Below are 15,918 nucleotides of genomic sequence, written 5' to 3' on the forward strand. Positions count from 1 at the left end.
TGTTTGTAAATGGAGAACCTTTGCCTAACTGCAGAGTAAGCTTACTTGGAAATTCTGCTTACAACAGGAAGTCACTCAAGGGCACTATTAACATCATCGAGTAAATAGTGAGCACAACTGTAAACTAGTTTATGATTAGGGCAGAATTAAATTTATCCCAAACATGCAATGACAATATAGTAGTTCTGACACCAGATTTTTAAAAAAAATCTTTTTTGATAATCGTTGGCATAACAAATTAGTTGCAGGTACTGATCATGCCATGTAAGGCCTCCATCTCCATCGAGCTTTAGCTATTCAAGAGGAGCATGTTGCTGTCACAACAGAAAATCTCACAGCATTACAAATAATGTTTGAAACAGCAAGCACATAAAAGGTGCATTACAGTATTCAGCACATTAAGTTTGTGACACACTAGTGCCTAGCTTTACATCTGCAGAAATTGGCAAAACTAAAATAAATCGAGAAAGCTACGCATAAACTGAGTGAATTCCCCTGGACCCAGAAAACCAAATTGCAAATATTGTAACCTACTGTTTAGCATTAACTTACTGTTATCATACCATAACAATCCTAAAACAGATAAATACTATAATATTAGAAGGTATGACAGTGTTTAAATAAACTTAAAATCACCTGGCATGACTGAATTTCCTTCAAACAAATTTAAGAGTTAAAGAAAAAATGAGTCACTCAAACTCTGAAAGATATGGGTTGCAATGGGTTATCTGTATGCTTCCACTTTAACCCTGTTTTAGTCTTTTTTATTTTCAATCTGTAATTAAGTGAAACAGAATCTTGGACAAAAGAAGCTAAACTATGGATATCCTCAAATATTGACCAGTATCCTACTTTCAAATAGTGGAAGGCAAGCATCAGCGACACTTGAAATTAATCACTCACTAATGTGACCAGAAAATGCTATATTTTCTGTAATTGTACATAAGTCCCAAATGCATAATTCCATTCACTTTAGTTATAGAAGTTAACAGCACGAAAACACTCCCTTCAGCCAAACTTGCCTTTGCTATCCAGTTTTCACAATTTAAACTAATCCTATTTGCCTGCATTTGATCATGTCCTTTCATTCCTATCCCATCCATATACCTGTTTAACTTTTTCTTGAATGATGAAATTGTAATTGCTTCCACCACTACATCTGGCATCCCATTCCAGACACTCACCACCCTCTGAATGAAAAAAAATGCCCCTCTACCCCCTCTAGTCCATGTAGCATCCTAGTAAAACCTTTCTGCATTCTTCCTAATTTAATAATATCCTTTATATAGTCAGATGACCAGAACTGCACACCATATTCCAAATATGGTCTCATCAACATCTTCTACAGCTGCAACAAGATGTCTCAATTCCTTTATTTAATGCTCTGACTGATGAAAGCAAGCATGCTGAAAACCGCCTTCACCACCCTGTCTACCTATGATTCCATTTTCAGGGAGCCATGAACGTGCACCCCTAGGTCTCTTTGTTCTATAACACTGTCCAGGGCCCTGCCATTATACTATCTAAGTCGTTCGCTGGTTCGCCTTCCCAAATTGCAGCACCTTGCTTTTATCTAAATTAAACTCCCTCTACTATTCCTCAGTCCACTGGCCTAATTGATCAAAATCTTGCTGCATTTACAGATAAGCTTCTTCACTGTCCACTATACCACCAATCTTGGTGTCATCCAACAACCTACTAGCCATGCCTCCTAAATTGTCATCCAAAACATTTACTATGCCTGCACTCATTTAAATTTGCATCATCCCACAGTCTTCGTTGATGGACCAGCAAGTAGTTGAACCATACTGAACAGGAATTATTCCAGATGTAATTTCAAATCCATTCCAAATTGGCTAATGCTTGGTAAGGACACCACAGTTGTCTCAAACATTTCTGGCATAGGGCAGAGAGAAGAGCAATAGAGAGAAAGATCAGCTCAGGCTCTTCAGCAGTCATCTGTGCTGGATGTTGGATAAGGGTGGAATGGGTTTTGCCATTATGTTGTGTCTCACAGAGGCTGTAGAACCTTCTGAAAGGGGAGTGTGACCAACAGGAGGTCGTACATGTTGGTACCAACAACATTGGAAGAGAAAAGGATGAGGATCTGAAGAGAGAATACAAGCAATTAACAGGGCATTAAAAAGTAGGTCCTCAAATGTAATAATACTTAAATTAGTCCCAGTGCCATATGCAGTGAGAGTAGGAATAGGAGAGCAGATTAATACAGGCTGAGGAGTGGTGCAGGGTGTGGGATTTGCATTTTTGGACCATTGGAATCTCTTTTTGCTTAGCAATGTCCTGTATAAGAAGGGTGACTTTCTAGATCTGGAAGAGGACCAATATCCTGGCAGGGAAATTTGCTAGTGTTACTCAGGAGACTTTAAACTAGTAATTGAGAGGGGAGTGGGGGACCCAAAGAGCTCATGCAAAGAGGATAAGTCTGTGGCTGGTACAGTTAAAAAGACGAGCAAGTCAAATAGTCAAGGCAAACAAGAACAGGGCAGAGAATGAGGTAAAACTGATAAATTGAAGTGCATTTATTTCAATGTAAGAGGCCTGACAGGTAAAGCATATGACCTTAGAGTGTGGTTGGGAACATGGGACTGCGATATCATAGCTATTACAGAAACATGGCTCAGTGAAGGGCAGGACTTTATTTCTTTATTTTTCCACTAATTCTATGAAGGTGAAGATTAACTTTTTAAACTCTGTTTCTCTTACTACTTTGTACCCAAGTTTCTTTGTACCTAGGTACCTTTGTCCCTAAGATGCTGCCATGTGTGGTGACATTATACACTTTTCACTGTACTCCTGTACTTCTGTATTTAAGTACGTGACAATAAAATCTAAATCTAAGATATGGTACATATTTTTTGAATATTTTTGAAATGGCATTTGAGTGAGTTAGAGCCATGGATTTCTTCAAAGAACTTAAGAGGTATATAACATGTTGTTGCCAAAAGATTGCAGCCGACTGAAGTCGTTGGAAGTAAAAGACAAATCACACACTGCAGTAGCAAATACCCGTATACAAAGTAAACAATGATGTGTCATGGATGAGTTCTGCTCTATGTTAAAGGGAGGGCGTGCTCTGGATAATCTTTTGTCATTTTCAGTAAATGTTATATTTTGTCTAAATAATTTGCTTGTATTGACTTTTTTTAACCTATTTAATGTTCAATAAACCTAGTAACAATCTGAAGTTAAAGAAATCATGAGATTATATGCTGTGTATCCAGTGAATAGGTCTACATTAATAAGGCATCTTTATGTAATTGTTGGGCCTTGTTACATTTAACTAGATATTGAGGCATAAAGACACATTTCACATCATTTGTGTATAGATTTGTGTATAGAATCAACACTTGATGCTATCAGAATGTGAATTCCTTGAGTGATCTCACAGTCAATCCATTGTCAAGTACGTGTGTATAATATGTTTCATCCATATTGTTTGCTGTATGATTATGTAACAATCTATAATATTTTCAAAATGCCCTCATGCCTGTGGGGATTCAGCTAACTTGTCTGTGTTGGATAAAATAATGAATGTAACTTCATTTCATTCTAGGTGGCTCTTTAGGCAGAGTAACACTCCAAAAACAACAGTCACTCCCTTCACGGCCTGTTATTCCATTAGTGGCACGAATTTCAGATCAGAATGCATCTGGGGTACCGCCAATGACAATAAGAGAAAAATCACGTCATGAAAAGTTCAAACAGCTTTTAAGCAGTGCAAACACAGATTTAGGTAAGTTCATAAAGAAATAACAGATGAAACACATCAAATTTAACCTTTCAGTGGAATTTATATCATGTATTTTTTGTTCCATGTTTGATTATTCCTCATTGCAAAAACTACAGCATTGCAGTACTCCACTTTTGTTTCTTGTTTTATTAATGAACTCTCCTTTCCTTCTCTTTTCTCACCTTCTTCCACTTTTCCTCTCTCCTCCCCTCCCAATTTTCCTCCCTATCCCTCCTCTTGTACTCAGTCACTTTATCAAACTGTATCAAAAACTTTGAGGAAGTATACTTAGAGACGTGTGAGTCTGTGAATATTTCTTTTTGCATTTCTGTATCATGAAAAAGTACAGTTTGTACAGTCAGCTTTAGCACATCTATAATGATATCTAATTTATGGTTGAGTTTGAGAGTGGGGTGATCAACTGTCCTGAATCGTTATAATGCATCACTGCATTTAAAATATAAGCAAATGATATGTCCAGAATTGCTGCCATAGGAAAAAAAATGGAAACAGAAACCTTTTAAACTTTTTCTTTTTCTTTTAAAAGAATTAATGAAAACTAGAATAGGGTCCACAAATACAATGGTCCAGATTTTGTGATAGACAGTTGTTTCTGTAGCTTAGATGGCGACTGCACATGGGGATCCTGTGGAATCCCTGACAGAGCAGATACCGAAGGAAAAACCTGGGAAATTGAAGATTCCGATGAGCAGTTCACCTAAGCTTGGAAACTTCCAAGTGCATTCATTTAACTCTGAGAATTCAGAGGGTTCACTGCAGTTAAGTAAACGGTTGCTCATGAAATCTTTAGACCTTTAAAAACATCGGCTAATTCTTGGGTAACTATTAAAAGTCTCCAACTTGTTACACCACCTTGCAATCACAACTTCCCCAGACCACCTGTACACCACAGCCTACCTTAAATTTGACATCACTTACTCAGTTCCCATCTCCCTTGTGTTCTAACAATCTACTCCACTTAACATCTTACCCACCTGATACTCTGATTTCAGACTTCTGGCTTGGTATCATTTCATGGGAACTATGATGTTGGCCATTTAAATCCCAGAATTCAGCAATTAATTGCCATGACTAGGAGGGCATGGTTTGCCTTCCCAGAGTATCTTGCACTATAAGGTACCTGAGAAATTTGAAGTATACTCCACATTTCTGAAGTAGCTCTGTATGAGTCTCATCTGATTTGTGAATGTCTGTGGAGTGGCAGTCAGAGTGTATTTGCCATTCCTTGGAAAGTCGGCCCAATATTTCTGCTTTCCTGTAGTATTTCTTTAGATCTGGTAGTAATCTGTACTTTGTTACTTTCTAACTTTGATGAGAGCAGTTCTGTACAGAGAAATAAAAGAAAGACCAGGAGGCTTCAACAGGCTTTACAGATTTCCTTTAAACTCTGCACAGTCAACGGCTAACCGTGATTTAATCTAAAAATTCCTCTCTCTCAACATCATGTGATTGAAGATTATGTTTACTTAGAATTCTGTATTTTAATATGTGGATTCAGCTTAAACATGCAGAAGAAGAAATATTATAATGAGAGTTATTTTCCCTTGTAGTTGTGAAGTTCAGTTTTGTGGGATTTTTTGTACTGTAGTTTAGCTCCCTTTTGCTCTGTGCAAGTCTCTGAATGATATGGTCAATGTTTTGCACAGATTTCAAAGGATGAGATTATTGAGTGTCTGACTGGTTCTGATTTAAGCTCATAGTTCCCACATTGTATTCTGTATTTTAATTTGACAAAGTAAAATAAATTTACTTTTCAAAGCCTTTTACTTGTGGGTCGCTAACATTCAGTGCTTTACCTAAATGGTGGCACAAGTTCTTAAGATTGATACTTTTCAATCAAATATTGCTATTACATTTTCTAAATTCAGAATTTTTTTTTTACATTGATTGGAAGAGCACACAATTGCTCTACAAGTAGAACTCTGGGGTTAATGAGATTTTCCTTAGGAGCATTGCACAGGCTAGTGCAGCTGTTGTGCTTCATTTCATATTAGCTTCATGTTTCAATTACCTTGAATCTAACCATGCACAAAAATATCACTGAATGTAAAGATGTCTGGAGTGACTTGTTTCTATGAGTGCTGTGACTGAGATTGATGACCACACAAATTATTACAGGAAAATAAATTCTCACTTGGTCTTAAAATGTTTTGGATTATGACATATATTCAAAGTCTTCTTAAAGAGACAAGGTATTTCACACAGATTTTTTTTGACAATCGTAAATAACAATCTCAATATTAAGCGATTTCTGGAAAAGGAGTGTTTGCTGACAAAGGCAAGATCATTGATTGTGATACAAGCTGTTGCTAACTTGCTTACAACAAATAAAGGTTATTTCTAAAAATTACTTTTAACAATGAGATCTATAGCTTTGAGAATCCATTATAATGAAATTTAAACTGTTAATTGATTTTGGTAAATGTATATTAAAATACAGTTGCTGAGTGTCACGTTCATACTTGTCCATTTTACTTGCTGCCTTGGAATGAAGCAACCCTGAATACAAAACTTACCAATTAAAATGGTTGGCTCAAGGCCAGAGACACAAAAAAAACTGCAGATGCAGGAATCCAAAATAGACAGGCAGGAGGCTGGAAGAACACAGCAAGCCAGGCAGCAGCAGCAGGTGGAGAAGTCGACGTTTCAGGTGTAACCCTTCTTCAGGACTGGGGGTAGGTGTAGGGGGAGCTGCAGATAAAAGGGATGTTGGGGCAGGGAGGGTGAAGTAGGGATAGGTGAAGACAGGTAGAGGGTGTGACCTGGTTGGTTAATGGGAGGAATGAATCTGATTGGTGGCAGGGCAGACTGGAAGGGAGGCAGAGGGGCTGGGAAGGGAGTCAAGGCCAGGGCGCAAAATAATGTTGCTTTATCAAAGGCATCTTTTGGGATTTTCTCAAAGGTGAACTTTCGATTTTTGGGGACTCCTTTTCTTCTCACTAACTCCTTTATTTGATGGAGTAATGCAGTCACATAATTGTCTATATTTAGACTTGGAACAATGCAGAATTAAAAGAATTCATTAATATACTCAATTTTCAGTCCTCTATTAAATTTAAAGCTACAGCACAAGGTTAGCATTCATTTCCTAGACACCACATTTGAATTGGCACAACACAACAAGCAAAAGCTAACAACAGAGACTTTTTTTTTTCAAATTGATTGACGCTCAGTTCTTTGCACATAAAAACCATCACTCTAAACATACCTTCCATATTGATTAGGTCACAGCTGATGCATTTCCATCACATATTCAGAAAGTGCAAACAGGCAGTTATTACTCCTCCTGCATCTCAGATTTAAATTTAACACTTGATGCAGTGTTCACTACAGCAACATCCAATATCCATTCTCCATTTATTTGCTCCTTAACATGTACAGCTTAAGCTTGAAAGTCTACATTCATTTGCAAGTAGTCATTTACCTCTTGATTGCAATTTTTCCATGTTTCTGGTTAGCTGAAAGCTCCTTTGTTGACACTTTGCAACTGTGCTGTCATTTGTATGGCCTCCACCTTTTCCTTTCTGTACGTGCAGCTTCTATTTTTCTTTGATGTATTTTCCCTCCCCCAGACCCTCCACTCCTTCCCCTTCCCCCTCAAGAAAGGATATGCAGCCTGTCTTTATCTGTCTTTTTTTCCCTTTACTGAGCAGTTCTGAGCATAATTTTGCAATCCTCTCTGGCTATGAGTATGGTGTAACCAAACTGTCAACATCCCTTTTATTTTACCGAAAGGAAAGGATAGATCTTGCTGAAGGAAATGTTCCAGGAATAGAAAATCTGGGCCCACTGGGAAAATTAAGAATTTTTGTTTTAGGGTGTTGCTCAATGTGGGTTGATAAACATAAGGCTGGTAGAACTTAGTGAGAGTTTTGATATGGGCAACAGTGTTTTAGGTGAACTAAATTTTACGAAAGGTGAATTTTTGCCAAAAGAACATTGCAATAATTAAGTCTGTATGTGAAGTGAAAGTGAACTGCAAGGTTCTATAATCCCAAAGAATTGTAGACTGCTGTCTCATTAGACTGGTGATGAATTTAGCCTGAGTGTCACCATGACCCACGTGAGGGAAGAGGTTGAGAAGGACTCAATCTTCATGGTGATTTCAGCCAGTTTGGGAATTGAACTTACGCTGTTGGTGTTACCTTGAATTGTGAACCAGCTGTACAGCAACTGATCTTCCTGACTCTATAAGTCTGCAAATTGCAAAGGCATGGATGACACTTTCATCAGCTAATTGGCTGAAGCAGAATGGAATTGAGCTATATTGAACAGGTAGTTATTGATGTTTTTGTTATGGAGATGATCTGTGCTTGGAAGCTTTGCAAAGGGTCAAATTGCATCTGAGTATTAACAGCTCAATTTTGGGTTAATCTCAGATAGTGGTTCAGGATGAAGAGGAGAATCAGTGACCAGCCAGTTGTGTTTATGATAAAGACTAAAGAAATTTGTTTTTATTTTCAGGATATTTAATTGGACAAACCCTCTGCACATTCAGTTCTATCTGTGAGATGAGCATTGTGAAAACTCAACATGGAGTGTTTTGTAGAGGTGACAAAGTTGGGTTTAGATGTCATCAATGGATATATGGATTTTGATGTGTTTTTGGATGACGTTGCATGTCGTGTATAGGATGCAGTTACGATTTGTATTAGTCAGGGAGCATTACTACAGCTTGAACATTGAATATAGTCCTAATCTTGTTTAGAATTAAGAATGGAAGCTCTGGTTGTATTTTACTGTTTCTAATCTGTTGGCATAAAGATCGGTTGCATTGTTTGAGATATTCCATTCATCTAGGACCAAATAACTTAACACTAAGCAGAAATATTCTGCAAATAGTTGTTTATATCTTTGAACCTTGCTATAGAGTGTGCTTTCTGAATCACCAAGATTCTCCATCTAAGCTCTTAATCTAAAATTATGCTGGCATGTGTTCTGCTGTGCAGTAACAATACTTGAACTCTTTGCATAACTTCATTCATTTGACTTTGAACTGATGATTTACTACCAGAATGTTCTTGGAGCCTCAACATAGAATGGGTAAATTTTAATGCCCCCTCAGCAAAATGGGATGATAGTGGTAATGAAATGAAGGCATTGCTATGTATTTCTGGAATCTTCTACTGTGTTATGGACTAGCCCAGGCCACTCAAAACATAACTTTGCAGTTTGTTTCAATAAGTGTACAGTGAAAATTACCTGGAGTAAGTTAGCTAGGTTGACTGCTAGGTTTTAAAACAGACAGAAATGTATTCACAAAATTACACAACGAAAGACAAAGAACAGAATAAAGAACCTTTACAGACCTTAGTCTAACCAAACTAGACTTAAATATGCTATTCTGAATATAAACAACAATCCCAATAAGCAACCCCCCTAAAAAAAAGTTTAAAAATGGAACAGATACTTACAGGTTGAAGTCAGAAGGGCAGAAAGAGAGCGAGAGCCTGTTTCTATGCAGCTGAACTCCTAATTTGGTTCTGAACTGAACTGCTCAGCTTGAGAGCTTACTACTTCCCTTTCATTATACAGGTCACTTCTAAAACATGACCACTTTGACCTACAGTTTCATCTGTCTGCATATAAACAAAAAGGCCTATCAATTCCATTTCAACTCTGTACCAAACCAGTCTAATCGGAGCCAGGAGTGTTTTATTACCCCTCTGGAAAAAAAACCCAAAGACACAGAACCCTCCAGAAAAGGTACAGCTTTTAGAAAAAGATGACCAGCTTTGTAACAATGGGAATGACTTTATTCATGCAAATCAGAATTGTCCATAGCTGTATTGCCATGAAAACTTCAAGGACCAGTAGGAAAGGCTCTTTGAGGTAAAACCTAATGTTATTTTTTGCAGTGCCAGAAGAATAAAAAATGTTAATGAGGCCCGCTGTCAATGAGGCCTAGACTTTGAAAAGAAACTGGGGTTCTGTCCACCACACTGAAGTGGCCAGTCTGTCTCCTTTTATCAGCTGGCACCTGTCTCCCCAGTGACTAAAACCAAATGCTTTTATAGAACTGAATATTTGGTGATAAAAGTTAGTTCTATCATTGAGCAATATATTGCTGAGTTGGGCAACAGCTTGTTAGGAATCACCAGTCAAAGATAAAGTTAAAATAAAAACTAGCTTTGCACAATTTCTGGCCATCTCTTATGGAAACCTCTGGAATCTTTCACTTGTGGCTTTGCTCAATGATTTTGAATAGATTTATTTAATTCTTAACAGCAAATTGTGATTTCCTCTTTTTTAAAAATTTGTTCTCCGAATACGTATATCTCTGGCAAGACCAGTATTTGTTGCCCATCTCTTATCGCCCGTAAGAAGGTGGTTATGAACTACCATTGCAAATCCTCATAAACTGTGTTGCAGGTATTTTCATGATGTTGTTAGATTAGTCTAAGATTTTCACTCTGTAGTATTAAAGGTAATATAGTTTCAACATAGCATGTTTGTGATTTGAATGGAAACGTGCAGGCAGTGATGTTTGTATGTTTCTGTAGTCCCTGTTCTTCGAGGTGGCAGAGGTCATAGGTTTGAGAGGTGCTGTCGAAAGAGCCTTGGCATGCTACTGTAGTGCATTTTGTTAGGAGTGCTAAATGTTAACATTGTGCCTTGGGACGGGGGGAGGGGGCGCGGATTAGGGGTTAGGTGAAAGGAATGACTGTTGAAAGGGTTAGATGGGCTACTGATTGAGCAGTCAAATTTGTCCAGGTTGGTGTTGACCTCCTTCAGTGTTATTTGCAGAGCCTCCTGCTTCAATGAGCTGTTTAATAGTCTCTCACTATTCATGACTGGGTTGTGATAGGATTGCAGAGCTTAGACTTGAACCATTGATTGTGGGATTGCTTAGCTGTTTGTCACATACTGTTTATATCTTTTTTCATGTAAGTAGCTTTATCAGATTGGTCGCTCATTTTTTGGTGGGGCGAGTGCAGTTTCTGGCATGCTCTCTTGAATGCCCTGTTTTATTTTAAATCTGCTTTAAATATGTCCCATTTAGTTTGATAGTGCCACACAACACTCAGGTATTTTCCATGAGAAAATGGGATTTATTCTCCAAAAGGACTGTATAGTGGTCACTCTTATCAATACTGTAATGGACAGATGCATCTCCAACAGACAGGTTGATGAGCATGAGATTGTGTGTTTTTCTCTCTTCTTGGTTCTCTCAACACCTACCATAGACCTTGTGTAGTGTCCTTTATGACTTGACCAGCTCAATCTGTAGTGATGCTGCCACTCTTGGTGACTGATATTGAAATACCTCATCCAGAGGGGTATTAGCTGAGGGCGGGCAGTCCATGGTGATCAGTAGGATGTCTCCTTGCCCGTATTTGACACTTGTGCCATGATGGACCATGATGGCTGGAGTCATAAAGACGTACAGAACAGAAACAGACCCTTCGGTCTGACTCGACCATGGTGACCAGTGTCCTAGATTAATCTAGTCCCATTTGCCAGCATTTGACCCATATCCGTCTCAACCCTTCCTATTCATATACTCATCAAGATGTCTTTTAAATGCTGTGATTTTACCAGCTTCCAACACTTCCTCAAGCTGTTCATTCCATACATGCTCCACCCTCTGTGTGGAAAAGTTGCTGATTAGGTCCCTTTTAAATCTTTCCTTTCACCTTAAACCTATGCCCTCTAGTTTTGGACTCCTCTTCCCTGGGGAATAGACCTTCACTAGTCACTGTATCTGTGCTCTTCATGATTTTATAAATTTCTATTAAAAGTCACCCCTCAACCTACACTGTGCTCGGGAAAATAGCCTCAGCCTATTCAGGCTCTCCTTATAACTCAAACCCTCCAACTCTGACGATATCCTTGTAAATCTTTTCTCAACCCTTTCAAGTTTCATAACATCTTTCCTGTAACAAGGAGACCAGAATTGGAACAAACATGAAGATTCCCAGGCAGCTGCCTTCCTAGTCTCTACCACCATTATGCATCGCCATCTCGGCTGGATCTGTCCGACTGGTAGGTCAGGACATTACAAAGGATAATGATGGCAGTGTCTGGGACATATTCATTGTTTATGATGCAATCTCATGAGAATGTTGGGTTGTTGCTTGACTAGTCGGTGAGACAGCTCTCTCAATTTTGGTGCCAGTCCCCAGACGGTAGCAAGGAACACTTTGCTAGGTTCACAGGGCTGTGTTTACCGCTGTTGTTTCTGTTGCCTAAGTCAATGCTAGTCGGTCTGTCCAGTTTCATTTCTTTTTTGTGACTTACACATAATTGTTATAACTGAGTTATTTCTTGGTCATTTCAGACAGCAGCAGGGAGACAGTGAGGACTGGAAATGCTGGGGAAGTCAGTGTCGATAAAGTGAGGCGTTGGAAAAAATACAGCATGTCAGTCAGCATCTGAGGAGCAAGAGAGTCGACGTTTCGGGCTTAACCCTTCATCAGTCCTGATGATGAAGGTCTGAAACATCAACCCTCTTGCTCCTCCAATGTTCCCTGACTTGCTGTGCTTTTTCCAGTGCCACACTTTCTGAAATGGCTGGGGATTCAATAGAGCAGTTAAAGTTAATCACATTATTGTGGTTTTGGAGTCACATGTAGGTTAGACCAGGTGAGGAGGCAGTTTTCTGCGCAAGGAACATTTGTGAACCATACAGTCCTGACATTCAATTTTTGGTCATCATTTTACTTTTTTGGATTTTATTTGAATTCAAATCTGGTTATAGTAGGGTTTGAACCCATGTTCCTAGATGATTACCTGAGTCTCTGGGTTAACAGTGCTAGGCCATCACCTTTGCAGTTGTATCGTTGCTGATTAAATCAGCCTTGTTCCGACCCAGCAGAAGTGAACAGTTAAAGCTGTGCATTTGAAGTGCAACATGAAATCGAATCTTAATATTTTGTCTTCTTTCTGAGAAACACAGTAGAATGAGTTGCTGGCTGCAATAGATTTAGATTTTGAGTATGTTCATTTTCTATTGTACAATTCTGGATCTCTTCTACTGAAAAGCTATTTAAGGAGTTTGCAGCAGTAGATCCTACTCCAAACATGTAGGCAGGATATTTGCCAAAAGTACATTAATTATTTCTGGGACAGTTCAGTTTCAACTTTTTGGTGGTGAAACTATAGCTCAAAGTTTGGCAGAAATAATAGTCAGTATTGTAATAATATTGAAAAATTGAGGTTTTATTATTGAAAAGTTGTAAGCAGAAACCTGAGAAATCCAGGAAATTAAATGAATGCTGTGAAGGCAGTGATGTGGAAAATGAGAAAGAAAGATATTAAGCAAAAAATGTTAAATGCAAGGTGTGAAATAGAAAATAAAGTGAGGCAACTGTAATGGTATCTCCTCATGAAGAAGTTATTTGGATTCATGGAATGCAAATTGAGAATACATTGACCAAAGCTAGCATGAATCAAAACATATTGTTCTCTCATTTATGATAACTCAAGCCACAGGTGGCACAGTGGCTCAGTAGTCAGCACTGCTGCCTCACAGAACCAGGGACCCGAGTTTGATTCCAGCCTCTGGCGACTATCTGTGTGGAGTTTGCACTTTCTCTCTGTGTCTGCATGGCTTACTGCCAGAAGCCTGGTTTCCTCCCACAGTCCAAAGATGTACAGGATAGATGGATTGGTCATGCTCAATTGTCCTTCGTGTCCAGGTAATGGGGGAATGCAGGGTTGTAAAGGGCTGCTTCCACAATGTAGGCATTCTGTGATTGTATGATATTATAGATTCTAGTATTACTGAATACTTTTTTTTTGTTGTCCAAACCATATACGTCGACAATTTATTTACAAGCATAGATTATTTTCCCTCTATCTCAATGTTTCACCCTCTGTCTCGGTGTCTCCTTCTCTGTGCACCTCTCTGTCTATGTGTGTCCCCCTTCTCTGTGTTTATGTGTGTGTCTCCCATCTTCACTGTCTCTCTTCCCTTGACACTTCCCCTACTGTGGGTGTTCTTTCCACTCCTCTACCCAGTGTCTGCACCCCTCTTCCCCCATCTTTCCTCACCAATGGACCTTAACACACACACTAGTTGAACCAAATTCCGTCCTCCAATTCCCACTGTGTCCCTTAACTTGGTCCACCTGTCAGTTTGCACCCTGGGCCCCTTGCCACTTGGCATTCTGCCCAATTGGCACCCTATCTGCTATCCATCTAGCATCCTATCTCTTTAACGTATATGAAGCTGGCACCCTCATACCTGATACCCAAACACTCAACTTATTGTGTTGTGTCTCCTTATCTGGCATCCTATCCAATTGGCACACTACTTTGCTGACACTGTCTCTCCCAGACATCCCCATACCCATCTAGCATGCTACCCTGTCAGCATCCTAACACCACACTAGCTCTATCTGTTCACATTTTGACAGCAGCTGTCGCAACCTTTAAACTCAGGATACAGTAGCCAATTGCTATGAAAAGAGGGCTTGGTTTGCCTTTCTTTGGCGTATCTGCATTATGTAAGAACTGTCAGAATGATGTTCAGCTCTGCATGAAAGAGAAGGATCAGTATTTCCTCTCAGAAATTTATTGCTCCTTCCTTCATAAAGAGGGGACTCTTAAAGAGGGTCAGTCTCTGTGTGAGATTGCCACTCTTTGGAAAGTTCTGCCAGTTAGTTTTAGCATTTACCCTGACAGCGCCAAGCCTGATCTCATCATCTCCACACTCAGTTTCTCCACTGTTGCTAAATTACCAGACTACGTATCTCGCATCCAGTTCTGGATTTGTGAAATTTCCTCTATTTGAATATTGGAAAGACCAAAGCTGCTGTTTGTGGTACCTGTTTCAAATTAGATTCCCTATCTACCAACTCCATCACTATCCATAGGAAGAGTTGAGATTAATGTAGTCTGTTCATGGCCTTGGTGTCACATTTCAACTAAAAACAACCATCTGACCTTTTCACTACAAAGGCCAAAGATTTCCACCTTCCTAATCCTTGCCAGACTTTGTTCATGTCTTCGTTTATCTGCTTCTGAAATCCTCACTGATGTCTTTTTCACCTCAGTAATTGACTGTAGTGGGTTTTGAGATGATTTGTAGCTCAGGTTGAGGTTCTGGATGTAGGTTTGCTCGCTGAGCTGGAAAGTTCATTTCCAGGTGTTACCCTACTAGGTAACATCTTCAGTGGGCCTCAGGCAAAGCATTGCTGATGTCATTTCCTGTGATGAAGACACTTCCTGTTCTTTTTCTCAGGGGGTGGTAGATGGGGTCTCACTCAATGTGTTTGTTGATAGTAGGTTGCAATGCCATGCTTCTAGGAATTCTCGTGCGTGTCTTTGTTTGGCTTGTCCTAGGATGGATGTGTTGTCCCAGTCGAAGTGGTGTCCTTCCATATCTGTATGTGAGGATACTAGTGAGAGAGGGTCATGTCGTCTTGTGGCTGGTTGGTGTCCTGGTGGCTAGTTTTCTGTCTGTCTGTTGAATGTAGTGTTTGTTACATTCCTTGCATGGTATTTTGTAAATTAGATTAGTTTTGTTTGTTGTCTGTATAGGGTCTTTCAAGTTCACTAGCTGCTGTTTTAGTGTGTTGGTGGGCTACCATGATACCAAGGGATCTGAGTAGGCTGGCAGTCATTTCCAATATGTCTTTGATGTAGAGGAGAGTGGCTCGGGGTTATGGACGTGTTTTGTCTGCTTGTTTGGGTTTTGCTGAGAAATCGGTGGACTGTGTTCATTGGGTACCCATTCTTTTTGAATACACAGTATAGGTGATTTTCCTCTGCTCTGCATAGTTCCTCTGGACTGAAGTGTGTGTTGGCTCATTGAAATAATGTTCTAATGCAGCTTCATTTGTGGATGTGGGAATGATTGTTTATGTAGTTCAATGTTTGGTCTGTATGTGTTGTTTTCCTGTAGTCGTTGGTTTGAAGTTCCCCATTGGTTGTTCGCTCTACTGTGACATCTAGGAATTGCAATGTTGTTGTTTTCCTCCTTTTCAGTGAATTTTATGCCAGTAAGGGTATTATTGATAGTCCTCTAATTTGTTTCATTTAGTGATGACAAAGGTGTCATCCACGTAGCGGACCCAAAGTTTGGGCTGAATGGTTGTCAGAGCTGTTTGTTCACGTCTCTGCATTACTGCCTCTGCTAAGAACCCTGATATCGGAGATCCCATGGGCGTTCAGTTGGTGTGTCTGTAGGTTTTGTTGTT

General features: G+C 39.3%; 1 protein-coding gene across 2 annotated transcripts in view; it reads left to right on the plus strand.

The window, feature by feature from the left end:
• The window catches only part of LOC132828188 (TBC1 domain family member 22B-like), a 309,362-nt gene that overhangs the window by 64,767 nt on the left and 228,677 nt on the right, over positions 1-15,918 (plus strand). For both annotated transcript variants that reach the window (XM_060845124.1, XM_060845126.1), the window contains exon 4: positions 3,575-3,754. In XM_060845124.1, the coding sequence (XP_060701107.1) occupies positions 3,575-3,754 (180 nt within the window). The remainder of the gene's footprint in view (positions 1-3,574; positions 3,755-15,918) is intronic.

This window comes from Hemiscyllium ocellatum, chromosome 26 (genome assembly GCF_020745735.1).
Source record: "Hemiscyllium ocellatum isolate sHemOce1 chromosome 26, sHemOce1.pat.X.cur, whole genome shotgun sequence".
Classification (NCBI taxonomy): Eukaryota; Metazoa; Chordata; class Chondrichthyes; order Orectolobiformes; family Hemiscylliidae; genus Hemiscyllium; species Hemiscyllium ocellatum.